Source organism: Crassostrea angulata, chromosome 8 (assembly GCF_025612915.1).
Source record: "Crassostrea angulata isolate pt1a10 chromosome 8, ASM2561291v2, whole genome shotgun sequence".
Taxonomy (NCBI): domain Eukaryota; kingdom Metazoa; phylum Mollusca; class Bivalvia; order Ostreida; family Ostreidae; genus Magallana; species Magallana angulata.
In genome coordinates this window covers 41676731-41703484 of record NC_069118.1, presented here as the reverse complement: position 1 = coordinate 41703484, position 26754 = coordinate 41676731, and the positions used below count along the sequence as shown (strand labels likewise).

Below are 26754 nucleotides of genomic sequence, written 5' to 3'. Positions count from 1 at the left end.
CATTTGCTTTTTAAGTCTAAATTATTACGTATTACCTTTTGTTTTGCATATTCCATTAATAATTTGGTCTAGTTATCAGAGTTACCTCTCTTGGATCGTATCGGAACTAAAATATGCATATCACCGAACTTGGGGTTTCTTTACATAACGTAAGATTATATACTCTACTTTAGAGACATGATTTTAAAACAAATCTCGATTAAAAAAAAAAACAACACGAGATCAGTCCTTTAAAGATTGCTTGAATTGTTGATTTAAAGATAAATGGATCCTTTGTATTTGATACATTCTTGTACATGTATCTGACTTTTCAGGTGATGGTATCCCACCATGCTACATCCTATAACTGTATAATGTGTTTGTAGTTTTTTTCATTAAATTCAATTCCGAATTTTTACGAGCATTTGTTATCGCAGAAAAAGTGACAAATACCATTATTTTGTTTATATTACAAACAAAAGTGTACGTTTGGGTTTTCAAGTAATGTTTTGATTGCAGTTGGCGCAACACACTGAGGTATACTGGCATTTGTCCATAATAACTACCGGTATTTTGTTGCTTTTGTGATAACGATATTAGTAATTTTCTCTCTCTAAGTTGTTCTTTTATTTTCTTATTTAGGACAACGTTTTAATTAATGCATCTTTTTTCTTTTAAATCATATTCCGTCAACCATATCAGCCATATTGCGCCGTTTGTAAATAAAATCTTTTTGCTAACCTTAATAGACAAGATTCAAACTAGTAGTTTCTAATATAACTTATAACTCAGAACAATTTGATATTGTTAATACATAGTTACATATCTATTATCATATCGACAGCAATGGAAAATAATCATTAATAAAAACCGATACAATATATTAAAAAAACATACACAGGTTTACATGAATGATGTCTATTTCGTTAATGTATACTGTGGATACAAGTAACTGTACAATGTAACAGTGTTGTTGTTACATTGTCTTACAACGTATGCACAGTATCTAATTATTGTATGGACATAAATGAACATATATAATGTTCACTGTAGATCCTTGTACACTATCACTTTGTTGGTGAGTTGTCCCATCCAGAGATTGTTGTCATCATCCACACACACACTACGGGGATAATCTACCCCTTGTTGTTCTGTGAATAGTAGAGTCAAGAACCGACCATTCTGATCCAGGAGATGAACTGTGTTGCTATAACTATCACACACCAGGATGTGACCGAGTACATCAGTACATATTCCACAGGGATGAAACCCTGACCCCTGACCTGTGTAGGAGAACCTATGTTGTTCTGATTTATCCACCACCACTACAGTATCATTGCCATAGTCTGATACACAGACATCACCATTGATGTTTCCTGTGATGTATTGTGGATACTTGTACAATTTCTGTCCTTTGTTGTCTCTCTGTATGTTCTGTATTTCTATCCCTGTCTTGTTGTACCTGGTGACTTTACCCTCTTCATCTGTCTCCATCCCCACCAGTATGTCCCCGTTGATGTGGGAGGAGTGTATACTGAGTGGTTTCCAGTCTCCTGTTTTTATGAATTCAGTGATTGTATTATTCTGTGTTATCCTATTGATGACGTTGTTTCTGTCTGTATAGATTAGATTCCCGTCCTGTGTGACTGTGTGCCGGTAGCATCCTGATCCACCACTGGTTTGTATCTTCTGTAGCTGATTCCCTTGAAGATCTATTTGGACAAAGTTGCCATTACTATCACTGACCCAGAGTCTGCCTGATTTACCCAGTGATATATGAAATACATTATCAACAACTAGTACTGTGTACTCGCTGACCTTGGTGACGGAGGAAGACAGAGACAATGTTCGTTTCACGTCAGATTTCTCTCTCCCTTGTTTACTTTGTTTCCCTGTAGGTTTCAACTGTGTTGAGGCAGTCTCCATGGGTTTTATTTTTCTGTTCTCTGGTTTAGTGTTTTGAATAGTTATTCTACCCAGTAGTTTGGCGATATCTTCCTTGCTAAAATTACCGGCAGTAAAGATGGGTGGAACTAGTTTGGATGTCTCTGGTAAAGGCCAAATGATAAAGCTTTCTGATTTGAGAGCATATGTTATTTGTTCTATGTTTGTAGATGATTCATCTAGATAGGTGATGTAGTCATCTATTTTTTGAGTTTGGCCGTTAAATGTTTCTAATAATGACTGTTCAATTTTGTCGACTTGTTTTATATTTTCTGATGTGACAGCTTTTTCATAGACTCAGCTTCAGCCTTCATGGACGTTCTTATGCCGTCCATAATCTTCTTTATTTCTTTGACATCGCCAGCAATTTCTTTTTTCAAAACTTGAGAAGTTGGCTCAAAATAATTTCTAATTTTTGCAATTTCTTCATGACATAGGGAAATATTTTCATCAAAGTCTATTTCTAGGTCAGTAAACGCATGGCCGCGATGTTCTTCTGTAGCTGTGCATTTGTAACAAATGGGAATTTGGCATTCCTCGCAGAGAAGAACCATTTCTTTTGTTGGGTGGATCTGGCATTTCTCGACAGGTAGTTGTCGTTTGCGTTGTTTATAAGGGGCTACTTCATGGCTCTTGGTTTTTTTTATTCTTCTGATGTTCATCTCTGCATTGTTCACACATCTGTTGGTGACAGTCATCGCAGTAAAACTTGCAGTTCCTCTCACAGCCTTCAGTGCCACACACCGAATAATGCTGGGCGTCGGGTGGTATTTGGGATTCAGATAATGCCATCTGAAATGAGAAATGTGCAAGTATTTTTATGAAATCTGTAACATTTATTTTGCCATTAAAAATCGCATGAAGTCAATCATTTCTACCAACCCCCCTCTTCCACACACACGCACACATACATTTATGTATAAACATTTTGACATCTAGAATAGTTTATTAGATAGAGGTGTTTGATTTTGTGCATTCCATATTATTATCAACTTTTTCGATGTCTATACCAATTTCTATCTAGGCATCTCTAATAATAATAATTACATTAAGGTACAGTCAATCGCGGATTCAGACATTTTTTGCAAAAGGGGGGGGGTGTCAAAGGGGTCTGCCCGTTTGGGGGGGGGGGAGATAATTTTACAATGTGAATGTTATAATCTTTGAGTTTCTAGGGACCCACCCCCTCCCCCTCCGTTCAGATCCGAGCATGGTAGCTTTCCTTACTAATCAGTTTTAGACTATTGATCAAAATGAAACAGAGCGAGTCTCATTTGTTTGTTAACCAGATCATTTGGTTCAACAGGGTTTGAATTAAGAGGGGGCGCCAGATTTAGGCAAGGGGTCTGGGCAGCCCTGGTGGGGGCCCAGATAACGATTTAACTTTTTTAAACATTTGTAAATAAAAGACCAACAAAATCCTATCAAAACCCTCTGCCATGCAGAAATATAAGAAACATTTCTTTTTCCTTACGAATGGCTATAAATTAATCAGGTAAAAAAAAAATAGTTCAATGGGACGATGTATAATAAACATGGAAGAGTCGGTTGAGACACAATATGTACCTAGTATAACAAACTACATGTATCTAAAATCGAATGACTGGCCACATTTGAACCCAAGGAGAGGTTAATTAAAATAGGAAATGGACTTTCTATGTACGTTACACACGGTTTTTTTTATTTTATACAACACGTTGAAATCAATTTAATGTAGAGAAATCCCATGATTTCCAGAAAAGTTCATAATTAAGACTCGGAAGTTGTATATTTTCTTTCATCGAAGGAGTATAACTTTGTTTTGACAATTTTATAGAAGGGGCGCGCGCCGGGTGCGCTACCCTATTAATCCGCCATTGGTTTACAATATACAATTATATAAGAACACGTACAATCTATATGTAAACAAATTAAACATTAGTGAATGTATGAGCCGATGGTAGAGAATTTTAAAACGCAAGTCATTTTGTTCAAAATGGCCACTACTTTCGGTTTAGTATAAGAAGTTCAATATAGAATTACCCATCTTCGCTAGCCAAGGGTTTTCGGTCCACTTTGCTCCCCATAAACCCTTGGCGGATTTCATTATGAAAACTCGGTGACAAGCTCCGCTTTATGATTGGCTGCAGCTGCGAGTAGCTGATCCAATCACAGTGCATGTAAATACAAACTTTAAAAGAAAACACATGTGGGATCTTTGGTAAAACATTCGGTGCTTTTAACAAGTTGAGACACAAGTTCTCGAGTACAGTGCTTCTCCAACGATGGTCTAACCAGATCGCTTAAAAACCTATCTATTTTACTGGGATTGAACATGTAGTTCTACAAACTTGTCAAGGCTCGCTTGATCAGCATGGGAAGTAAACATGGCGAATGTAGAAGTTGCCTATCCCGTTAGTATATATATACGTTCCTGCTTATGGTTATTGCTTTTAAAGATTCAATGATCTTTGTTTTATTTAATTTCTTTGGTCCGCAATATTCACGACAGCGATACCTGGTTTTATGGCATGAAAGCTTTCATATAAATCGGCGACTTTCTCACTCCCGGTCCTTACAAAACACGATGAATAAAACATTCTGTGCTTTCCCTTGGTTATTACTTAATTCGTATTTAACATGTTTAACAGCATCGTTAATTATGTTCCGACATTCGGTAGTCAACATACTTTTAAGTTCTATTAATACCGTAGTGTGTATATAACCCGTTGTTTGTAAATATGCAAGGGGCGCAACTCAAGTTGCTCGCTAGATAGCGCCACCTCATCACCGAGTTTTCGTAATGAAATCCGCCAAGGTTAATGGGGAGCAAGCGGACCGAAAACCCTTGGCTAGCGAAGATGAGAATTACCCAACGTTAAGCGATCAAGTAATCTGGACTTAATCCTTATCAATGATATTGAACTAAATCAATATCACGCTTAGGAAATATTTTCATCATCAGATACAATTTTTCTGACTTACCATCAACAGCTGATCAATGTGACCTTAAAAGTATTTCGTTCGGAATGGCGTCGATGACACCTGAGAGAATACGTACGAGACTTGTGTATCCTACTTCCTTGTTGTAGAGTTTAAAGGATTTAAATCTCCTGGCTACAGACGCATGGAGGATAACTATTTTTTTTATATATAGGGGCATTATACAACTAGAGCAAAATGATATTTGTAAACATCGTGTTGATCATGAAAGAAAAAAATGTCATAAATATAATGGTTATCAAATAAATTACCGTTTTGTAATACAGAAATACAAAAAGGGGGGTAGAGAGTGTAAGTACAAGTATTCATAAATAAGGTCCGGTAAATATTGCCTCGGATACATATAACTGTATATAGAATGTATATAGTGTTTATTTATGTACATATTTAAGTGCAAATGAAAAAATACCCATGATACTTTTACTAGAATTAAATGTGAGAGTGTCGAATGATTTTCAACCACCTGAAATGCAAATTAGATTCGGATGAGGGATGCTATGCGCGAATTCATTTTTTTCTGCATGGATGAGATAATCAATATCTTTGATGATTTTTTTAAAGACGGTCTATTCATCTTATGATTTTACTAGCATTTTAAATTTACTCATGCTTGTTATGCTGGGTTAAATTGAATGTAAGAGCCATTCAATAGGATTTCTAAAACTGGGTTTTAACTCGAGAATTCTTTATCAAGCCTGATAGGTCCTAGACATGTGGTTTTTGCCGTCTTACTCTTTTTTTTGCATTCTCGGCGGATTCAGAATTTACTGACACTTGTTGACGGCAATTATACCTTTATCCGCAGGTCTTCGATTCAAATTAACATTTATATGATTCAAATGGCCTTGATGTTGTAGTATACATGTGTACATCTGAATGAAGATACATTGAATTTCGTAAATACTTGGGTATTTATTAATACAAATACATGTACTGATAAATTTATTATATATCATAGAGAGTTATTTAGGTATACGATCCATAACAGCCCCAGATGCATAACATATATATTATGGGCTTAATATCAGCTTCTGATACAGTATTTTCCTGTTTAATTATCAGTATGTAAGAGTATAGAATCTGTTCTAATATATGACCTTTACCTGTTCTTTAGGACTTGCCATCTTTTCCTTGTCTACCACAGAACCAATTTCAGCCAATCATTTTTGGGTGTCTGATTCTCATTGAAGAAAAAGATACTTTTCAGTGGGAATAATAAGAAAATTGATAAAAAATATATTTAGATTTTTGTTTTATAATCCAAATAAAACAAGTAGCTAGTGATTTCGTTTATCTAAAACTTTAATAATATATACTTGCTTGTATATCGAAATTTTTTTTAAACCATGACCAAGTGTTAGAAGTTTTTATTTTAAAAAGAATTAAACCCTCAAAATATGTTGAAGAAAAATGAGGCTTTTATCTGGTAATTGTAAAATATCTGCAAAAGCAAGCATATATTTATCATTATCATGAACATGGACGATTACTCCTTTAGGTCTGGGAGATCGTAAAGAGTAATGATTCAGGGGCGGAGGTACTTTTGTTCACAAGGCTGACATCATTTACTTAATTTTTTTTACTTACTCGATTCTTGTCGTTAAAAAACGTATTAAAAAGTAAGGAGAGAATTACTTGAATTTTCTTATATTATCATTTCAGAGATTTTTTATAGATGCCATTTAAAGGCCACACTGGGAAGAGTTGAGGGGGGGGGTGTGAAGAGATTAAACTTAGATTGTAAGAATATACGATACGGAAAAAATTTTCGCAGACAGAATGTGTACATGTAATATGATTTGATGAAAATTGGATAAAAAAAATCTGAAGATGATTTTTTATAAATCTGATTATTACCAGTATACATGCACAAAAGAAAAACACTCTTTTTAACTGTTCAATTTTATTATTTTTATCAACATCAGAAATAAGTCTCACACATAAAAATAATTACATTAACTAGACATCAAAGAGTTTATGAGAGTGTCAATGGTACACTTAAGGTATTCGATGTATAACGACCACATTTTGTACCTAATAAATGAATGGTCCAATATTCTTAATCATGATATCATTTTGAAGGTGTTATCAAAATAAAATACTCCACCGAAGGAATTTTCAAAATTTTGATTATGATCGAACTAATTACACCTTGAATTTTGCATTGAAGTCTATGGGCAACATAAGTTTTATTAAGATATTGTGAAAAGTAACTTATAATTTGCAAAACTCTTTTGGTTATTACCTGTATAAACTGTCTCTTTATTAAAATATGAAATAAAATTAATAATTTACCGCAGATATTTTGACGAAATTAAAATTTTCTTTTTTTCATCAAGGGGAGATAACTCTTTAAAAAATGCAAAATGACCAGCTCTTAATATGTTGTCTGTCATGTGAATTTGGTTCATTTCACTTTCATAGTTATCTAGCAACACATATTTAGCTAGTTCAAAATGATTCAAAATTGTTCAATTTCCCTTCATTATACATTGAATACCTTAACTGTTCATTAACATATTTCATAAACATGTACATGTGCATGTACTGCATAACATCTCAGAACTGAAAAGGATGGCGTAAATAAGAGAAAGTTTGTTCATGGAATGTTTGTGTAACAATCACATACATGTATGTACTATATCAAATATAACATAGTTCTGTTAAGAAGTATATAAATGCAGTTTGGCTACATTTGCTTTTTACAAAGTGTAATTTCTAAGTAGTTAATGTTCAAGAGCAGCTAGTAAAATAGCAAATGGATCATAAAGTTATTTTAACATTCCATTTTATAGAAGAAATGTCATTTATAAGTACAGGTATAAAACAACAAGAGAATTAGAAACTGTTAACAGAAGAAATATTGCAGATTCCAGGAAGGTGAAATTTCGTAGATTTATCCATCATTTCATATTCTTAAAACAAATTCTTTTACAAAAAAAACAACTTTTAATATCACTATATAAGGAATGAACTTTCTAATCACTTTTAATTGTTATACATGGAATATCTCTCTCTCTCTCTCTCTCATTCTCTCTCTCTGTAATATTTAAGTGTACAGGATACAATGAATTAACACATGACCATCCAAATGTTAAACTCCTTTGGTTATATAACAGAGATAAAAGTACATCTTTAACGAATCAGATAGGATTTCTTTGTAGGGATATCATCTTCACAAGAATATAGTATTGTCATCTTAGCTGATATATATAAACGTAGGTAAATTAAAATCATGTCAAAATACCTATTTTTGGTTGTATTTTGAAGAAAAACAATCTTTAAAAAAATAAACTCTATAAAAATGCATTTCTCAATAATGACTGCTAATCAAACGGATTTCTGATTTATGGGGACTAAAGCCTTAAAAGTTGGGTGTACATTAAATACGAACTTCAAAATGATTCCTCATTCACATGCTAAAATTCTAAGACTACAAGCTTAAATAAATTAAAGCTTAGTGAAATAAATATTGACATAATCATAACGCATCTAATTAACTAATACCAAAAAAGAACCCACAATGTGCAAACTATAAATTTAAAGTAATTCTTAATATGAACAGGAACAAAAAAACACATGATTTTTTAATCACAATACATATTGCCACGTATAATATCAACCTTGAATTTAACAATTTGAAATTACCTTGACATATTAATTCAAAGGTCACAAAATATGAAGTGATTAAGTTAAATCCACCTTTGAACCTTGAACAAAATGGCATTGGCTTGACTTTGAACCTAGTACACAGTTTTAATCCGGTATGCGTACAGTTCAAAGTTTGGGAAAATAAATGAATCCAAGGACAGAGAGACTAATTTTAATAACTTTACACTACATATTATTGTAGTTTTTCCTGATATTCTATTGCATAATCTTAATCAATATTAGGCATAAAAATTGCACCAAAAGATACGTTCTGGCCAATTCTTGATAAAAAAAAAATATCAGTCTTAAAGCAAATTCAGTCACAGTGGTCATGATTCTTGGGAATGTTATGCTTGAAGTTGACATTCTATTGCACAAAATAATATGAATATACATATATTATTAGTAATTTTTTTTTTTTATTAAAAGTCCTCAGAAAAAAATTGTTCAGAACTTGTTCTTTAAACTATGCCTTAACCAAGAGTGATCAAGAAGGAAACCTAACTGTAGGAATCAAGACATATATACCATTTATAATAAAATACATACTCAGTCTAGTATATGTAATAATGTGTATGGAACTATCAATATGTCATATCTAGGGACTGTGGATTGGGGTGGGCGGGGGTGGGGCGGGAATTGTGTGTGTCGTTTACTACACGTTTAAATAGGTCAATCAGCCGAGAACTTATTGAGTGAATGCAAGTTGTCTGTTTATGGCACAAACATTATTAATTGCGTCTCAATAAATTTTAAATATAATGGCAGTTTTTAATACTGTTGTCTGTGTAAGAATTGTCTAGATGCAGTAGTCCATAACTTGTAGTTAAATACTTATTAACAAACATATTATTAACAGTACTCATTGTTATATACAAACAGTACACAACTTTCGATAGTTATTAAGTAGTCTCCTATAGTCAACAATTTATATTTACAGCTATAATTCATATAAATAAATGCTTTCGAAAAGAACCAAAATAACTTTATAACATGCACAACTTAATTGAATAATTAATGTTAATTACATAACAAATAAATTATAGATTAGAGTTTTGAGATCACTTGTTTTAACGTCTCATGCCTAAAAAAAATATATAAATATACTGTATGTAAAATCAATTCTGGGATAAGTACATATATCTCACATTAGTGTTAACGACACAGTATTAACATCTGATATAAGTCAATTCACTTAACTTTCTCAAACTTTAACAAGATTAAAATTGCATCATAATTTTTTTCTAAAAAAAAAATTAAGTGGTTATTTTTATATCAGAAATATTTTAATTTGAGGAGAGTAACAGTACCTTGATTATATTACATTAAAATTAATGTTGATGCTGCGTAAAATGAAATTAATGGAGCACGAAATAAAACTTAAGTTTCCCTTAAATAAGATAAATTCATTTGTACTTGTAAATGTGTTTGTAGCAGTGTTAAAAGTATATATATGGACCCTCTCTTCTACAAATCAACACCTCAACAGATAAACATGGATATATACATTAACATATTACATGTAGTAGTTGACGTATACTGGTAAAATAGATATGTCATATATACCGGTATATTAAATGCAATATACTGAATTTGCAGTGCACTGAGCATGCATCTAATAAGCATGTCAATGAAAATACACTTCTCTGTTTAATATTTCATTCAAGATACTTCTAGTTTTCTTAAACATCAACAATTTTACAATATTTGCCAGTATAACAGTACCATTTTTTTGCTTTGCCGTCTTAATTAACACTAACAAACAAATGTATCCTTCAATGTATGAACAACGTTAATTGTGTTAAAAAATTAAAACCACAACAACACGATTGCATACTTGAATTTACAAGTGGTTTTTTTTTTTTTACACAATTACCCTCCATAACTCTGTGGTGCGTAGACGTGGCCAATTTTGAGTTGCTTGGTTGTTAATTAGCTGAAAGACCTATGTAACCACACCAAAGATGGCGTGGGTGTCATTCATACACTGCAACATCCTCACTTTTTATTTCAAAGTAGGGAGATGTAGATGCAATTAGAAAAATAGTATTTTCTTTGTAGTAAAACCTGAAAATGATAATAAAAAATGATTTAAATAAATCATGGATCTTGTTCACTAAAAAAAAAACATTTGTTATTGCTGAATTTTTGCGGTATCAAGGTGATTGCCTAGCAAAATTCGTTTAACCTAAGCCAGAGGGACTTCCTTAGCTTATTAGTTCAATGTAAAAGTCGTGTTTATTGGGTTTTAAAAAATGTCGGTCAATACCTTCCGTTCAATTGCTCCCACTGTGAACATATATTGTTATATTATTGTTATCTTAGGTTGTTTAATGAAAAGAAGTTGGTTTTTTTAAAGAGAATTTCATGTTTCTTATTATATTCTGTTATAATATTGTTTCAATCAAGGAACATTCGTTGAATCTACATGTAAATACATTGAGATATCTGAATTGCTCAGTTAGATATTGATAAAAAATATTCTGATTGGCTGATTAATTTATAAAATTAAAGTAATGAAAGTACTGAAATACACGCATTAGCAACTAATCTATAAAATTAATATATAAATTTAAAATAGCATTGTCAATGGTTATGACAAAATTTCCCTAAAGTACCCAAATTCAGTAAGCAGTGTCCTTGAACAGTTGTCCATTGAAAAAGTTTAAAATATTATCTTTAGTTTTAAATTGATTGGGCACCCTGTCCCATAAATTAGATCAAAGATTCTAGCATTGACAAATTTCACTTATCACTATACATGTTTTGAGAAAATTGATTTACCTGGTACTGTCCTCATAAAGAATTGACTGATAGCTTAGGAGAGTAGGAATCATTGGTCTAATTGATTTAATTAGGAATAACTGAAGATTTTTCATTTTTTGGAACTTCATAAATATTCAAAATTTAATTGAAATTTAAAGTATTAAATTACTGTAATCTAATAAATGTTTTAAGGTCTACATATGAATCAAAGTCTCAGTAAATAGTGATCAAATCAAATCTTGCTCTGCTTTTTTTTGGCTAATTTTGTTTTAAAACTTACCTCAGTGAGTCTTTGTGAAGACCTTTCAAAGGTTTGCCTGCAGATGAGTAGAGTTCAAAACACTTGCATAATTTACGAAACACTTTTCTGTCTTTGTCTTTATCCGAAAAATATAAGGTGAAAGTTGAGCTGAAAGTAAAAAGTCTTTGTATATCAATTTTATCTGTAAGAAATTTGAATATTATTATTAATAAGTTTAATGTTTCTATAAACTTTGACAAACTAGAGCATATTTCATTTGGTAATGAATGCCATTTATTTTTCTTTGCCATGACTTAATAAAATATGTTAATATAATAAATTCGGATGTGTTAATATCGACAGTACATATAATTGTACAAAATAAAATAGTTTTAAAATGATTTTCTACATAAAAAGCTTCCCCCTGAGAACCCATTTTTTAAAATGTCTCACCCTTTAGATGGCAGCTCCACTGTTTCTGTTTTACTTGAACATTTCTCAAGCTCTTTTAGGGGGAACGGTTTGCTTGCCTTTATTTCCTTTTTCAGTTCATCTTCATACGATGAAGACTTGAGGGAATTGACATTTTTTATCTTTGCGCCATATTCCCTGAAAAATAAAACCCACAAATTATCACTAACAGTAATAATTGAGATATTTGCATAACTTTTTGCACTCTCATCAAGTATTTTTTACGACCATTAGTCGCATTCATAACTCCATAAATCAAGTACATGTATCATAGAAACTACGAAGAGATAAGAAAGACAACTCTGTTTCAGGTAAAAGACTAAATAAGTTTTTAAATTGTTGTGTAATTATTTTGTAATAGTTGCAAACAGTATTTAAAAAGTGTCCCTATAGACTGCTGAAGAATGCCAGTTGCATTAATCAATAAATGAAATCTAAAATCAATTTCTAATTGTCTTTGAATTTATCAGATTCAGCAACAACAATCCTTACTAGTAATTTCCTTTCCAGTGATTATACTGGCCATTTGTGTAACTTATGAAATTCATGTTCTGCGTCGCATTAAATAATGAATTCATAAATTTTGAGGATTAATTTCGAAAGAACTTCCTGGTCTTCTCATCATTGTTATTAAAATATGAATCTCCTTCAAAGGATGTTTGGAATACTCTAGGTTACGTATCATATTTGACATAAGCTTACTCCGCCCCCACAAGTGTCAAATCATATGCCCCAAGACTCAAAATAAATGGGAGAAAACCAATTAGAAGGTAAGATATTGGTGTTATTTAACTTATCTATCCTCGTTTTGAACTCTCATTTTCATTATTATTATTTTTAAATTCTCTTTCATCATGATTAATTTTACTAATAAAAATAATGCTAATAAACCATTTAATATTTCGTCAGTATTTCCAAAACGTAAGTTAAACATCATGCAAAAATAGGCACCAGTACACTGGTTATAAAAACCTTAGTTTTCAATTTTGATACATCTGATTGCAAACTTGAAACTCATGCCAAAGCCAACATGTATCATAGTATTCATTATTCTTTTATAGATTCTGCACCTTTATTACTTGTTTTCAGTGCATTTTCTGTTAATATATACATAATATATTATATTCATCTATCTCACTATTTACCTTGAAGAAAATTGAATTAAATACTATTTCTATTCTTTGGGTTTGTTTTGTAGGTTTGATGTAATTTCAATGTAGTCTGGAATAAATGTAATATTCGTTGCAAAAGAAACATAAAAATATATACTGTATACAAGGAAATATTTGCATCCGCTTAATTTTCACCATTTTGCCCTCATTGTCAGTGGGTGAATTTAAGACTGGAAAAATTTGAATATCCCATATCGTCTTTCTTTATACACAACTGTGTCTGGGCAAATTCAAGACGGGGCGAAACTGTTTGCAAATGTAGAAGGGCAAAAATTACACAGTTAGGGTGAAATTAGAACCATTTTAACAAGAGCATGGACTTTGGGTTGTTGTGTCAAACAGCAATGTGACGTAGGCCTGTCTATTTTACTGTTGGCCACTCAGCCATGGCCCTTATAAAATCAACAAGATTTGTCTGGCTTTTGAGTTAAGACTATGCAGTTGGTGCATATTTCGCTTGAAAAAGCGTCATTTTAACTTGCTTTGATGGAAAAAAAAACCAGATAGCTGAAGGTCCAAGGTCTTATTAAAACGGTTCTCACCCTGTACGATGTATTCTACTTGGCTAAGATGAAAATTAAGAGGATGACGAAATTCTGGCTCTATCCAAGGGTATTTAGAGTATGTAAGACCATATTTCGTGATTTCCGTTTGTGCATTCAGACCTGTAGCACAGCTAAATGTGAAATTTATATAATACAACAGTACATGTAGTACGCTTCACAATCATTTTTCTAAAAATTCCTCAATAATTTTGTTTAACTTAATGAAAATATTCACTCCATATAATACATACTAATGTGTCACAAATACATGTACAATGTGTATCAGTTTTCTTTTTGTGTTGATACATTTTTTTATATTGTCCCACCAAAATATATTGAATTAATTAGATTCTTAGACTCTGTATTCTGCAACATTTAAAGTGTGCTCAAAAGTAAATATGCCTCGAATCGAGCAAACTCTGCACTCAGTCTGAGATTTGGTATCAGCTATAATATGTTTTAACTATTAATTTAGATCCATGTAAATATAAATACTTACACATTAACCAGTCTCAGCTAGATATCATTCTTACATCAGATATATGTATAGATGTATAAATACTTACGTAATGGTCAATCTGGGCTGGTAGAACAGGTTCTCTAGGTAGCTGTCGTCGTCACTGGCCGATTGATACGGCAGTCTGAACACGCGGGATACGTCAGGGACGAGCATCTCACCAGACTGTTTCAATGTCCACGAATCCCAAGACCTCAAAATCAAGACACGTACTCACTAATTTATCGAAGATTATTTCATAATGTATTATTTCACACTTAGTTTATTAATCTATCAAGATCAAATGCATATAATATATATATACCTATCACATGTAAAGAGACAGAGATATTCAGAACTATAGATTCCTAATTAAACATGAGGAATTAATACCCAGCACTAAAAATTGCAAGAAGCACTCCTCACTGATTTTAAAATCTCGCTTTCATTTTCTGAGAGTGGAAAACTATAAGAGATTAGAACCTTAATTTTTTCATTCACGATTTTAAATTCTTGCATTCTGATAGAAAACAGTGGGATCGGGGAATTAAGCAGTTGCGTAAAATAAGAAATCTACAGAATCTAACGTTATGCTCAATGTATAACCACCACCCTTTTCACTCCCTAACCTTAATCATCCATTACTTCCCAACAAAGGAATCAATTACTGATAACCCTGTAAATAACAATACAACAGCTTTGATCAATTTAATTAACCCTGACTTTTATAAAAATGACTTCATAAATTTATTACCGGTATGAATATTACCTCTGCTGACAACATTTGTCCATTTTGGATTTCATCTGCAATTCGTACACGGAACGTTTCAGTAGGAATGCTAGGCCGGGGAAATCCTCCATTCTATTTACTCGGGTCTTGTCACCCGATGTTGTTTCAAACCCTAAATTCAAAAAGGTGTTAAGGTATATATTGACTTAAAAAATAATAAATTCTCGCAATCTTAAACACATTTTTTTTTCAAGTTTCTTCTTAATCTGACAAGTCTTAGAGAAATTAATGTTGAATTATCATCCCAACCTCCCTTTAAGATTCTGTTAAATACAAACTTAAATAATTGTTTGAAACCAAAAGATGATATTATGAAAACACTTGCTATATCATTTTTTCTTATAATCTATCCTAACTAAAATTTATATACAGCACATTAATGCATGTACTGGAGCACAATAATTCAATATACCAGTACAATGTACGAAAAATTTTCTCCCATGACATACCATTATAATTAAATGCAGATACACCAAACAAGCTGTCGTCCGCCTCTAGCGCGGGCAGACACTGAGACAGGAAGTGCAAGAAGTCGGGGGTCAGTACGATCTCCTCCTCTATCACAATCACGTATTTCTGCGACAAAATCAAGAATTCATACACTATAAAGACTTATGGATTTATCTTTGAAATCACATCAAATATGATTTTGAAACATGACAAAACTCCAATTGGTAGAAACTAGAAATATATTGTCTATGAATTTACAGGTAAGTAATTTTGAAACTAAGAAATTTTCAAAATTCACGAAATTAGATGCTATGATGTAACAAATATTTAATAAAGACAAAAGTATATTTGTATATAAATTATAATCTATTTTATTACGTTGTTTTATCAGAATGCATATAAAAGTAGATTTTAGTGATATGTCATAAAATCATTATATCTAATATGTTAATTTGTAAAATATTGACAGGGTTTAAATGGTCTAGTTAGGAATTTAGTCCATACTGGAGGTACAAAATTATTGCAAGATCAGACAAAATGAATTGTGTTTTCTTTAAGTTTGTAGTTTTGATGTAACAACAAAGACATCCAAAAAATAAGCATTCAATGCTTAAATAAATAAATAAATACTGGTATCATTAGAAATTGTCTATGTTACATTAAATTACAACACTTACACTGTTAGTCTGAGAGAAGAATTTCTCTATGGCACTGTTCATCTTATCTGTCAAGAAAAGAAAGCGCATCAGTATTGTACATGACTGTATACAATAATGTTTATAACATTTCAAAAAGATGTTACAACAAAAAAGCAATTCAGTAGCATTCTAATAAACTGAGAGTACATGTAGTAGGATTAATAAGTGTGTTTACGTCCAGATATCAGGGCAATCTTATTAAAATAAGATATTCTTAATCCGCTACCACTTCTCTAGTGTAGCAAAGTGGATGCAGATTCAGAACATCTAATTTCAATTAAGTTCAGCTATCACTTATCAAATGTAGAGAGCTGTAGCAAATTCAGAACATCTAATTTTTAATTAGATTGGGTAGAAATTCTGTGCCTAACAAATTAATGTAGGTTTTAAATAAGCATGTAGTCCCAGAATTTTATGCAATACAGTACCTTCATATCTAGCTACACTGGCCAGACTTATATTCTGGAATTTGAATAACGTGGCCAGCTGCCCATGATCCGGCGTCTGCTCATCAACAGCTACCTGAAATAAGTATAATGTCTATTACATGTGTATAGTTTACAGGCAAACCTGATCATGAAACAGGAGTCATAATTAATAACTTTTTTATATATTTGCATGCTTTGTATTTTGAGTTAAGCATAACATTTGATTTGGTATCCCAGTAGCTAATTCAAAAGTGAGATGCTCATTTTCAAAAACTTTTGAACAAAGAAATCAGAATGATACAGTCACGTTAATTTTCAATAAGGAAAAAAAAAACAAGCAACAGATGCTATTGGTGCAATAACAAGCAGCTACAAGACATTGTACATGTTAACGTCCTTACGGTAACAACCTCCGGTTTAATTCCCGGCTGAATAAGAGTTGTCTCTAGTGTCCTCGCCAGGGCGTTGTGATCTAATCCTGGAATACATCAGATACATGTACAATCAGCTCAAATTTCATTCTTAATAGATCAGGAAGATTTTTTTCAAAACTATGAATTGTTTACACCATTCATACATGTAATTAGTTGCTAACAGACACACAACCTGTTTATATGATAATAATAATCTCTAAAGCGGTAATTTTTTTCTAATCACAAAATTGCAAATATTTACACTGCTGATAGAATCTTAGTAAGAGAAATATGTAAAAATTAACAAGCATTCGGGATTAAGACAGATTGTTGAAATATAGCTTGTAAAAATGTAACACCATGAAACTAGACAGTTTGAGTACACATGATCACTTACCAGAACAGAGAGCAAGATGGGTCACACAAGTATCCAGTTTGGATATAGATTATTATTATTTTTCGTATTATAATTACTGTAGGGATTTTAATTGTTCCATACCTGGAATGATAAGAATTGGCGTTTTGTAGATTTCGTCGTTTTCTGTCCCCTTATCCTCGAGGGGAGCCGGTTCCAGCTTGTCATCAACTCTCTGAGCTAAAATTTTAACATCAAATAAAATTTGTTTCGGTAGTTGGTTTATGCACTTAAATAAAATGAAAAATAAATCTAATCGGTGGATTCTTGGCAATTACTGATTCTTTTAATCCTGGTCTTACTCTAAAAATTTGAACTTAATTTTGCATAAAATGCAAAGTGTAATCCAATGTGTGTTCAACAGAGCTAGCACTCGAGGAGCTCGCAAAATTCCCTATATTTGCAATACAAATTTAAGCAAGCGCTTGCTTTGTTGAGCAAGCCTCTGGTTTTTACTAAAATTCATAGCATGGTTGAAATTAGCTTTAGGTCTGTTGCTCCCGGTCTGAAAAAATTTGGATGGATGACCTGGGAGGTTTTATTGCGCCGTAAATTGCAACATTTTAACAGGTACGGAACAGAAGCATCCAGCAGGTCATCCATTCAAATTTTTTCAGACCTGCAGCTAGGTAGAAATAGGAAACAATTCTAAAAATATCATCCAATGAAACTCACTGTCACAGAACTCGCTATACCCGTCGTTTAGCTTGCAGAACTCTCGTTTCTCCAAGTTACGTTTGCCTCCAAGTTTCGGGGCTACCTTCAGGCTCCTCACTGAAATAAGACAAGAGCCAAGTCAACATTTCATTTTACCAGAGTGTGTAATTTTTTGTCATTGCCCTCCGATACACTTAATGATTTAAATATCATTAATCTTTCTCATCAGGCAGGAAATAATCTAAGTGGTTTTTTTTTGTTATGTTTTGTTTATGTAATTTGTTATTTACCAGTGCATGTATTTAGTTTTTTTTCTTAATGGGAGCATCAGAAATGATTAATTCTTTGCGTAAACCAAGACTTTACTTAATATGTATGATATTATTATATTGTATGAATGTGCATATTTATATCTATGTGAAAAATAATAAATTGGAAAAAAGAGAGGAAAAGAAGACTTTTACATATTCCACAGTTCTTACAAATTATTCTTACACTAACTAAATGCCAATAGCATGGTTAATAGTATCAGATTAACCTTACATTCAAAATATGAATATCATATGATAAAACTTTAAACAAAATCATCTGTACAGCATGGTATATGTTACCTGGTAATTTAAATTTAATTTCATTTGTCAATGAGCAGCTGAAAGATTTTAATGACCCATGTTTGTAAGACTTACAAGTTCTTGGAAGACAGAGTGATTTCTTGATTTGCTTTGGCCACTCTCCATCATAGGAGGCAAAACTGATCTACAATTCAAAATTTTATCAAATTTAGGAGAATAAAGATTTTCATATAAGAAAAAAGTAACTTTTTAATTTGTTTAATTACTCCGTGGTTCTATTCAAAATCTTCTTGCAATAATTGTATGCATAACAAGGATTTTCACAAATATTTGTGAAATTTGAAGTTCATTGTACAGGTGATACCCAGTGGCTCTCAAACTTTTATTTATCAAAGTACTTGATCCCTCAAAGCCTTTCTATATATTTATACAATGCTTTGTACATATAACTAAATGTATCACAAGAAAGCTGACTTTCAAATTTATATTTAAACCTCTATTATCAAGGTTAGGAATCTTTCAAAGTAGATCAGTGTCCCTCTCGACATATTTCATTTGATTTAGCTTTTATTTCCAATATCTTGCAGTGTTGGTTGTGAATAATAAAGTCCATTAATAATATAAAGCATGTCACACTTGTATACCCCCCCCCCCTCCAACTTCTATTACTGGATGTACCATACCTCCTCAAACTCACTATATCCCTTAATTCCTTTCTGGCCAATGAAATACCAAATATCTCTGAACCCTAGGTTCTGTATTGCACTGCTGCCCAATGAATTCATTTCTTTTATGGCACCTTGCTTCAATCTAAAAACACAAAAAGTTAAATCTGACATTGATATATTTTTATTAAATATCCTTAACTCTTGGGAGATCTTTTCCCCTTAAAAATTATATGCTAATAAAATCATGGAAACAAAAGTAGAATATTTGACCTTTAACCTACAATATTTACATTTTACAGTGTCTTTGCCTGTGATAACACTACATATCTATTTTGTACTATAAAGTCCAAAAAATTCAAACGTATAATTGGGGCACAAGCAGGGTTTCCTTATTAATATTCAAATATTTAATTGTACAATTGCTGAAAATTATATAAACAAAAGTAATACGGAATCATTCTTTGAATATTATGAGGTGATAATTTTGGTCGGGGTGTTACTAAATTTATCATTAAGTCCTTTGGGCTTTATTGGATTTGATCAAGCCCCGACTGAAATTATCACCTCATAATTTTTTTTCTTTCCAACAAGTTTCCATATAATAGTGTACACAGGCAGAACATTTGAACCCAAATTCTTTGTCTTTCATCATTATGATCTTACTGTTTGGATGCATCATCATTGATGACCGCTATCACAATGTCTCCCTCGTGTAACCCCTTGAGGAACTCCTCCATATCTATGCTGTCTGTAAAACATGTACCCAAATGATAAACTCATGTTTATTTCATCATTAAATCTTAAATAAAAAAATTAATTAACTTTATTTAGATTCATTTATTGATTTCATATCAAGTTTATTAGCTTAAAAATCAGGTTAAATCTTAAGACTAGTTTGTTAATTTTCTTTTTCTGAATTCCCTTATTTTTCTTCCTACAATAGGAGTTTAAAATTCAAATGAAGTATGTATAACAAATTTCAAGATTGCTGGGTCATTAAAATGTTTTATCATATTGACCTATAGTATTAAAATGTTCTATCATATTGACCTATTGCATTAAAATGTTTAATCATATTGACCTATTGCATCAAAATGTTTTATCATATTGACCTATTGCATCAAAATGTTTTATCATATTGACCTGCTGCATTAAAATGTTTTATCATATTGACCTATTGCATCAAAATGTTTTATCATATTGACCTATTGCATCAAAATGTTTTATCATATTGACCTATTGCATTAAAATGTTTTATCAAATTGACCTGCTGCATTAAAATGTTTTATCATATTGACCTGCTGCATAGGTGTCAAATCTGTTCACAAACTTGGGTATCCTGGATTCAATATCCAGAACCACAACATTGAAGCCTCTCCCTGCATTGTTCACATCTTTTTCCATCACCCTTATAAAAAAACCAACACTCAGGTACAATGGGTAATGTGTTTTACAGTTAATTTTACATCTTAAATAGTCTAAAATTTTAATCAAAGCATTAAAACCCTCTGCACAGCTAATTATAATAATACCAGTACTGTGGAATCATTAGATTTCGTGGTAGCTCAATTTTCGTTGAATTAGTGGGTACCTCTCATCCACGAATTAACATTCTCCACGAATCAATAAGGAAGGGTTTTAGAGTCATATATCCCTTTGTAAGTATAAGATAACACACAAAATTACATTCCCACGAACCACTAGAATTTAAGTAATCCACGAAAATTGGCCCCCACGAATTTAATGATTCCACAGTATCTTGAAATGTATATATATAAACTCTTACAAAAAAATATACATGTATATCTGAATGTATCAAATTTCTTCCAGGAGTTGTCCCTCTTGATTAATAATTGATATTTTCATATCACACTGGCTCAGAAGACCCAAGATTTTATTTTTGATGTCACAATCTGAAACTTATAAGTTCCTTTCCATAAGTTTGGTGCTTAAAAATAAGGTTTATTCACTTTAAAGCTTTAAAGTATGCTATTAAAAACAAGGCACTTCTTTGCTTGTAGGAAATAATTAGGAGTATCAAAAGAACCACACACCACATACTGAACTGGAAAATATGTTCATAAAAATAATCCAGAGAACTATAATTAGACTATAATTACACACTTACATTTTGCCGCCCACACAGACGTGTGGCATGACGCTGTCCGTGTCACCTGTGAACACCTGTATGGGGGTCCCCTCACACGTAGTTTCCAGCCCACAGTTCTTTAGCTCTGACCCCATCTTTATATCTTTCAGGGAGGCCAGTAGTTTGGAAGAGTCTTCCAAGGGACCCACTACAACATGGATATACATGGATATTTCATGTGCATTTTTAGTATCATATACATACATATTAAGTTAGTGTTGATGACTAGGAGGAGGCTATCTTTAAGGGGGGGGGGCTATTGTATGGATAACGCATGTACTCTGAGGAAGGGATATTGAAAATACAGTAAAACAAGGCTATAGCGAACATGCTTATAATGAATTGATGCTTACAGCCAAGCGACTTTCATTCCCCTTGACTTTATCATGTTATAAACTTAACCGACGAATAATGAATTACATTTACTTCGAAGTAAAATCGCCGTCCCTGGCACTTCATGTATAACACAGGCACTTGTTTCTGTGATAAATTTTACCCTTTAGCGTTTTGATATACACTAATTATTCACCAATTAATATACTATAGTGTGAAGTTTTATATTAGAAAAACAAGCACTTGAGTATCTTTAGAGCAAGTAAACATACATGGAGATGAACAATTACACAAGTTGCCAAATCCAAGCACAGTACTGAGTAAACCCTTTCACTGTCAAAATCAATTTAAATTTCAGTTCAGAGCTATATCTTTCAATTCACTTTAACAAGTACTTTATCAAATCTGACAACCTGCGATTCCATGCCAATTTTAATATTAACTCAACAAGGTTCTTGTTGTTGAGAAGTCTCCATGTAATAAATGTACATAAATAAGCATACATACATGTAAAATTACGAAGATTCTTCCTCGTTAACTAAATAGAATTATTAATTTCAGCACAAATGAAGTCCTATTTCTTTGTTACAAACCTGGAATAGGGAAGCATCCTTTCTTTTCTAATGGCGCTGCATATTCTTCATTTTCTTTCATAGAATTTATCTAAAATTCAGAAAATAACTGTTACAACACATAATTATTAACAAAGATCAGTCATGTAAAACTATACAGTGTCACGTATAAAAATATTCAGGCTCTCAGACCATTCATTAGTACTGGGGATTAAAATTGGGGAAAATCACCATATTTTGAGGATTAAATGTTCGGAAAATCATTACAGGTGTATACAAATTATTTCCCTTTACCAATATACTCAGAAATATTAGTAACTAGTAAAAGTTTAGTTATTACATAAACCATCATAATCATAGATGTTTAAAATAATTGAGTTTAACCATTTCACTTCATACATCAAGAGCATAACAATCATCTTTTATTAGGGTTCATTTCAATTACTTAATGAACATGCAAAGTTTGTTGTCATTAATTTCATGACTTCACTTTAATTTTTTTTTTTGTACATAAAAGTGTATATGATGATAATGATGTTAGAAATGATTGTAAGCATCTTTTACTAAAATCGTAATATATGGTATTACATTAAATACACCACAGGGTAACTAGGTAAAATTGGGGTATTTTTTTTTATGATTTAATTACCCAGTGAAAATGTCTCCATGACAGTTTAATAAACCTAAAAACACAAAAACAATGCAAGCACAAAAATCCGAAATACAGCTCACGAAAAATTTCACAAGAGGGATTGACGTACAAATTCTACAGCATGCCCCTGTTTGAGGCCTCGTTGACCAATCAGAACATAGGAATCACGGAATGCAACTTTGTCGATCTGACTCGCCCCCATCACCTTCAGCCACGTCTTGGCTTCATCTCTCAGTCTGAAGAACATGAGAAAAATTAGCAAATGCATCTACAGGAAATACAAAATGATGAACCTAAAAATAAATTTTTTGGAGAATATTCAGAATATAAAATCTTCCACAAGTGATGAGTTGCTTATAAATATTGGGCACAGTATACCAGCACACATCATTTGTAAAATTAATAAAATCCTCAGAAATAATTTGTTTGAGCAGAAATAAAATCTTCCACAATTTCTAAATAAGTTTATAAAGGGTGGACAAAAAATTGGATAAATATAATAAATTGCTCAGAAACTTACGAAAAGGATATCTCATCAAAACTGGCTATAATAACAACTGTTTTTTCTTTCATTTCCATCTGCGCATACTGTCGAAAGGATTGGTCTGTGTATATAAGATTAAACAATGATTATATGCAGTCATGTTTTACTGTGAAGTGGTTATTTACGCTGGTGATTAAGTACGACTATTCTATAGTCAAACAATATGCCTGGGTATTAAAAACTCGGATGCGTGATTTACCACTCAAAATTTTGAATTTTTGTACCCTACGCAAGGGGGTATTTTACACTGTTTTAGGCTTACCGTTTATTCTAACTAGAGTCAATCCCCCCCCCCATGTGTAAATAACCACTCTACAGTTTAAGAGATAAACAAGGAGAATGACGATGTTACAAATTGAATCAATGTAATTGGCATTACTGCAACCAAACATAGTTTAATTGTACAATGCTATTTCATTGGATATACATGTACTTGGTATGTCAAATCTCTATACATTGAAAACCAGCTAGAGGTAAAAACACAAGCATTTCAAATTACATATAATTTTATAATAACAAACATATAATGTAATAATATAATATATCTCACACAGATTAGATACATGGCTTGCGAAGATGCTGGTTTTGATTAACAAAACTTGAGCAATTTTCAAAATTATTTAACAAAATAAATACACTCTAAAGCTTACCACTAGTGTATGTGTCAAACGTTTTCATGTCTCTAACATTGTGTGTATCACCTATTAAGAGATCAGATAAAAAAATTTAATCTATAATATATGTGACTGTCACATTCAATTATTATGATGATTATACACATAATATTCATAAAATTACAAACATTGTCAATTACTTTTTTTTTATTGAGAACACATGCAATTATTTTTCAACAAGAATATAACAATGATACTTATATGAATAATGATAAATTATTAATATATATTTTTAAATCTTTCAGTTATTAATTACATGTGAATAAACATAATTGTACTATCTGCTAGGCAGGTATGCCTCAAATGAATTTAACATGAAAATTTGACATGAAAAAAACCTACACATGATTTTCACATGAAATTCACTTGGACAGAACTTGATATTAATTGCAAGAAACATAATTTATCAAAATACAGAATATGTATTCTAACTTGTATATTGACCCAGGTGAGAAAAAAAACTGCACTAGCACAGATAGCATGTTTTCTATGATTAGAAAATGTGTACGGGTACGCGTATGTGTGTTAAAACAACACATACATGTACATGATTTTGTAATTTATCAGTGGAGATTTCTTAACTTGTAGGATGTAAACGTGTATGTAAATTGACACAGTTTTGTGACATGAATTCCACATTAATTGTGAATTTCTTATCAATTTTCATGCAAATGAAGTTTAAAAATCTATATAATGTATCACAAAAATATATTCACTCATCAATAAGATTTTATTTGCTGTAAAAAGCTACACGTTTGTACTTACGTGTAGACGACACTCTACAAGTTTAGAGAAAGAGTAGATACTATGTCGTCACAAAAACTGATGACATAATACCTGAAGAATAAAGGTGATTCCCCTAGTACACATACTCATTTGAAATCTTAACATCTCTATAATCAGCATATTCCTCGATCATTACTTACCATCAATAACCAGCATGTTGAGCCCTCCCCCCACATCCTTTTCTTTATCACTCATGTAGCTGGAAAAAGTTTACGCAATTTTAATTCAATTCTTCAAAAAATTCTTTGCAACTGCTTGTGTGTCTTTTAAGATCTTTTAATCTCGATTTTTTTTAATTTCCTAAACATTTAAATACACTATTACACAATGTTAGTATCGAAAATAATAATTATTTTAATATTCGTACATCTTCCCTTCGTAACATATGGTTGGCCCCACATCTTTACCGCTTCCTGTCTTCACGTAGAATGATTTCTGTCCAGACAGGCAGGAAGTACCACAGACGGAATCTACGACAAAAACAAAATCATGTCATACATTTAGCATATTGAAATCAATAAAAATTGCAGGAAGGAATGCCCAAACCTAAACCATCTACACATTGTCACAAACCCATCGCTAATATTGCATACCCTTATTGAACTTGCATGGGTCCTAGCAGATTTGCCTACCTTTAGATATTGACATTTGCCCAATTTGCTGCGTTTTTTGTTTTCTTAATATGAATAATTCAATATGTCAGTCTTAATCCAATTGGATTCTGGACATCAATTTGTCAAAAAATAAAATCTAGCAAAATACATGTATGTTTACACTTCATAAGCATGCATATATTCATAAACTGCATGCGTTCCTATTGAAATTTTCCTAGTTTTGAAACCATAGAAAAACCAAACGAAGACAATTTCAATTTTTTAAAATTGTTGCAACCACTATTGAAATAAAACCACTATTGAAATAAATTATTTCAATAGTGGTTAGGAATGTAATTCATCAGGAAAATCACCTTGCAACCACTATTGAAATAAAACCACAATTGAAATAAATTATTTCAATAGTTGTTAGGCACGTATTTCATTAGAAAAATCACTTTGCAACCACTACTGAAATACAACCACTATTGAAGTAATGATTTTAATAGAGGTTGGGGATGTATTTCATGATAAGAACTACTTTACAGACAACATTAAAGCATAACTACTTTTAAATTTATATTTTTAATCGTAGATGGGGATAAATCACTTTATGAATATAACTAGGTAATCACAATTGTAACATATTTGGAAAGAAAGAAGTTGTATATCATATTTGCAAACTATTTTGAAATGCGAGAAATCTAACAAATAATATCAAATACACAATTATGTTACAATTTGCAGTGCTGCGTAAAAGTAAAAAACCAATTCTCGCATATAAACATGCATATACATTTGTTTTTATCTAACAAGCGATTCAAATACATAATTAAGGTACTAAAGACTTGCATAGTTTACGGTAATAGTAATCAAGACTATGATATAAATGTACTTATTTTAGGATTTTCACTGTTGTGCAGAAATAACCAATCCTCGCAGATTAACATATAGAATTGTTTTCATATTTTTTTCTTTACCTTTCTCTTTCTATAGATACATCATGTTTTATGGAAATTGTAAATTATTTGTACTAGAAGACAACGTTGTAAATTGCAAGAAGTTCTATTGAAAACCCCTGGATATTAAAAAGTAATTTATAGCTTATACATT

At 31.8% G+C, this 26754-nt stretch overlaps 1 protein-coding gene, 1 long non-coding RNA gene and 1 pseudogene across 2 annotated transcripts; all 3 read right to left on the bottom strand.

Annotated features, from left to right (window-relative positions):
• Positions 1-623: 623 nt before the first annotated feature.
• Positions 624-4991, bottom strand: LOC128159729 (uncharacterized; annotated as a pseudogene).
• A 1800-nt stretch (positions 4992-6791) lies between these two features.
• On the bottom strand, positions 6792-9486 carry LOC128159731 (uncharacterized). Its single transcript, XR_008240174.1, has 2 exons — positions 7406-9486; positions 6792-6902 (listed from the first exon to the last, which is right to left on the bottom strand). It is a non-coding gene; the product is annotated as an uncharacterized LOC128159731 (long non-coding RNA).
• Positions 9487-10352: 866 nt separating this feature from the next.
• Positions 10353-25521, bottom strand: LOC128159730 (protein O-linked-mannose beta-1,2-N-acetylglucosaminyltransferase 1-like). The gene is made up of 22 exons (XM_052822912.1): positions 25416-25521; positions 25189-25247; positions 24239-24289; positions 23565-23649; positions 23154-23280; positions 22414-22483; positions 21467-21635; positions 20637-20746; positions 20002-20086; positions 19354-19480; positions 18785-18854; positions 18117-18215; positions 17526-17621; positions 17015-17091; positions 16614-16707; positions 16165-16211; positions 15487-15613; positions 15017-15149; positions 14318-14461; positions 12017-12172; positions 11603-11731; positions 10353-10623 (listed from the first exon to the last, which is right to left on the bottom strand). The coding sequence occupies exons 2-22, from the start codon at positions 25241-25243 to the stop codon at positions 10533-10535; spliced, it is 2142 nt and encodes a 713-aa protein (XP_052678872.1). The 5' UTR covers positions 25244-25247; positions 25416-25521; the 3' UTR covers positions 10353-10532.
• Between the last annotated feature and the right edge of the window lie 1233 nt (positions 25522-26754).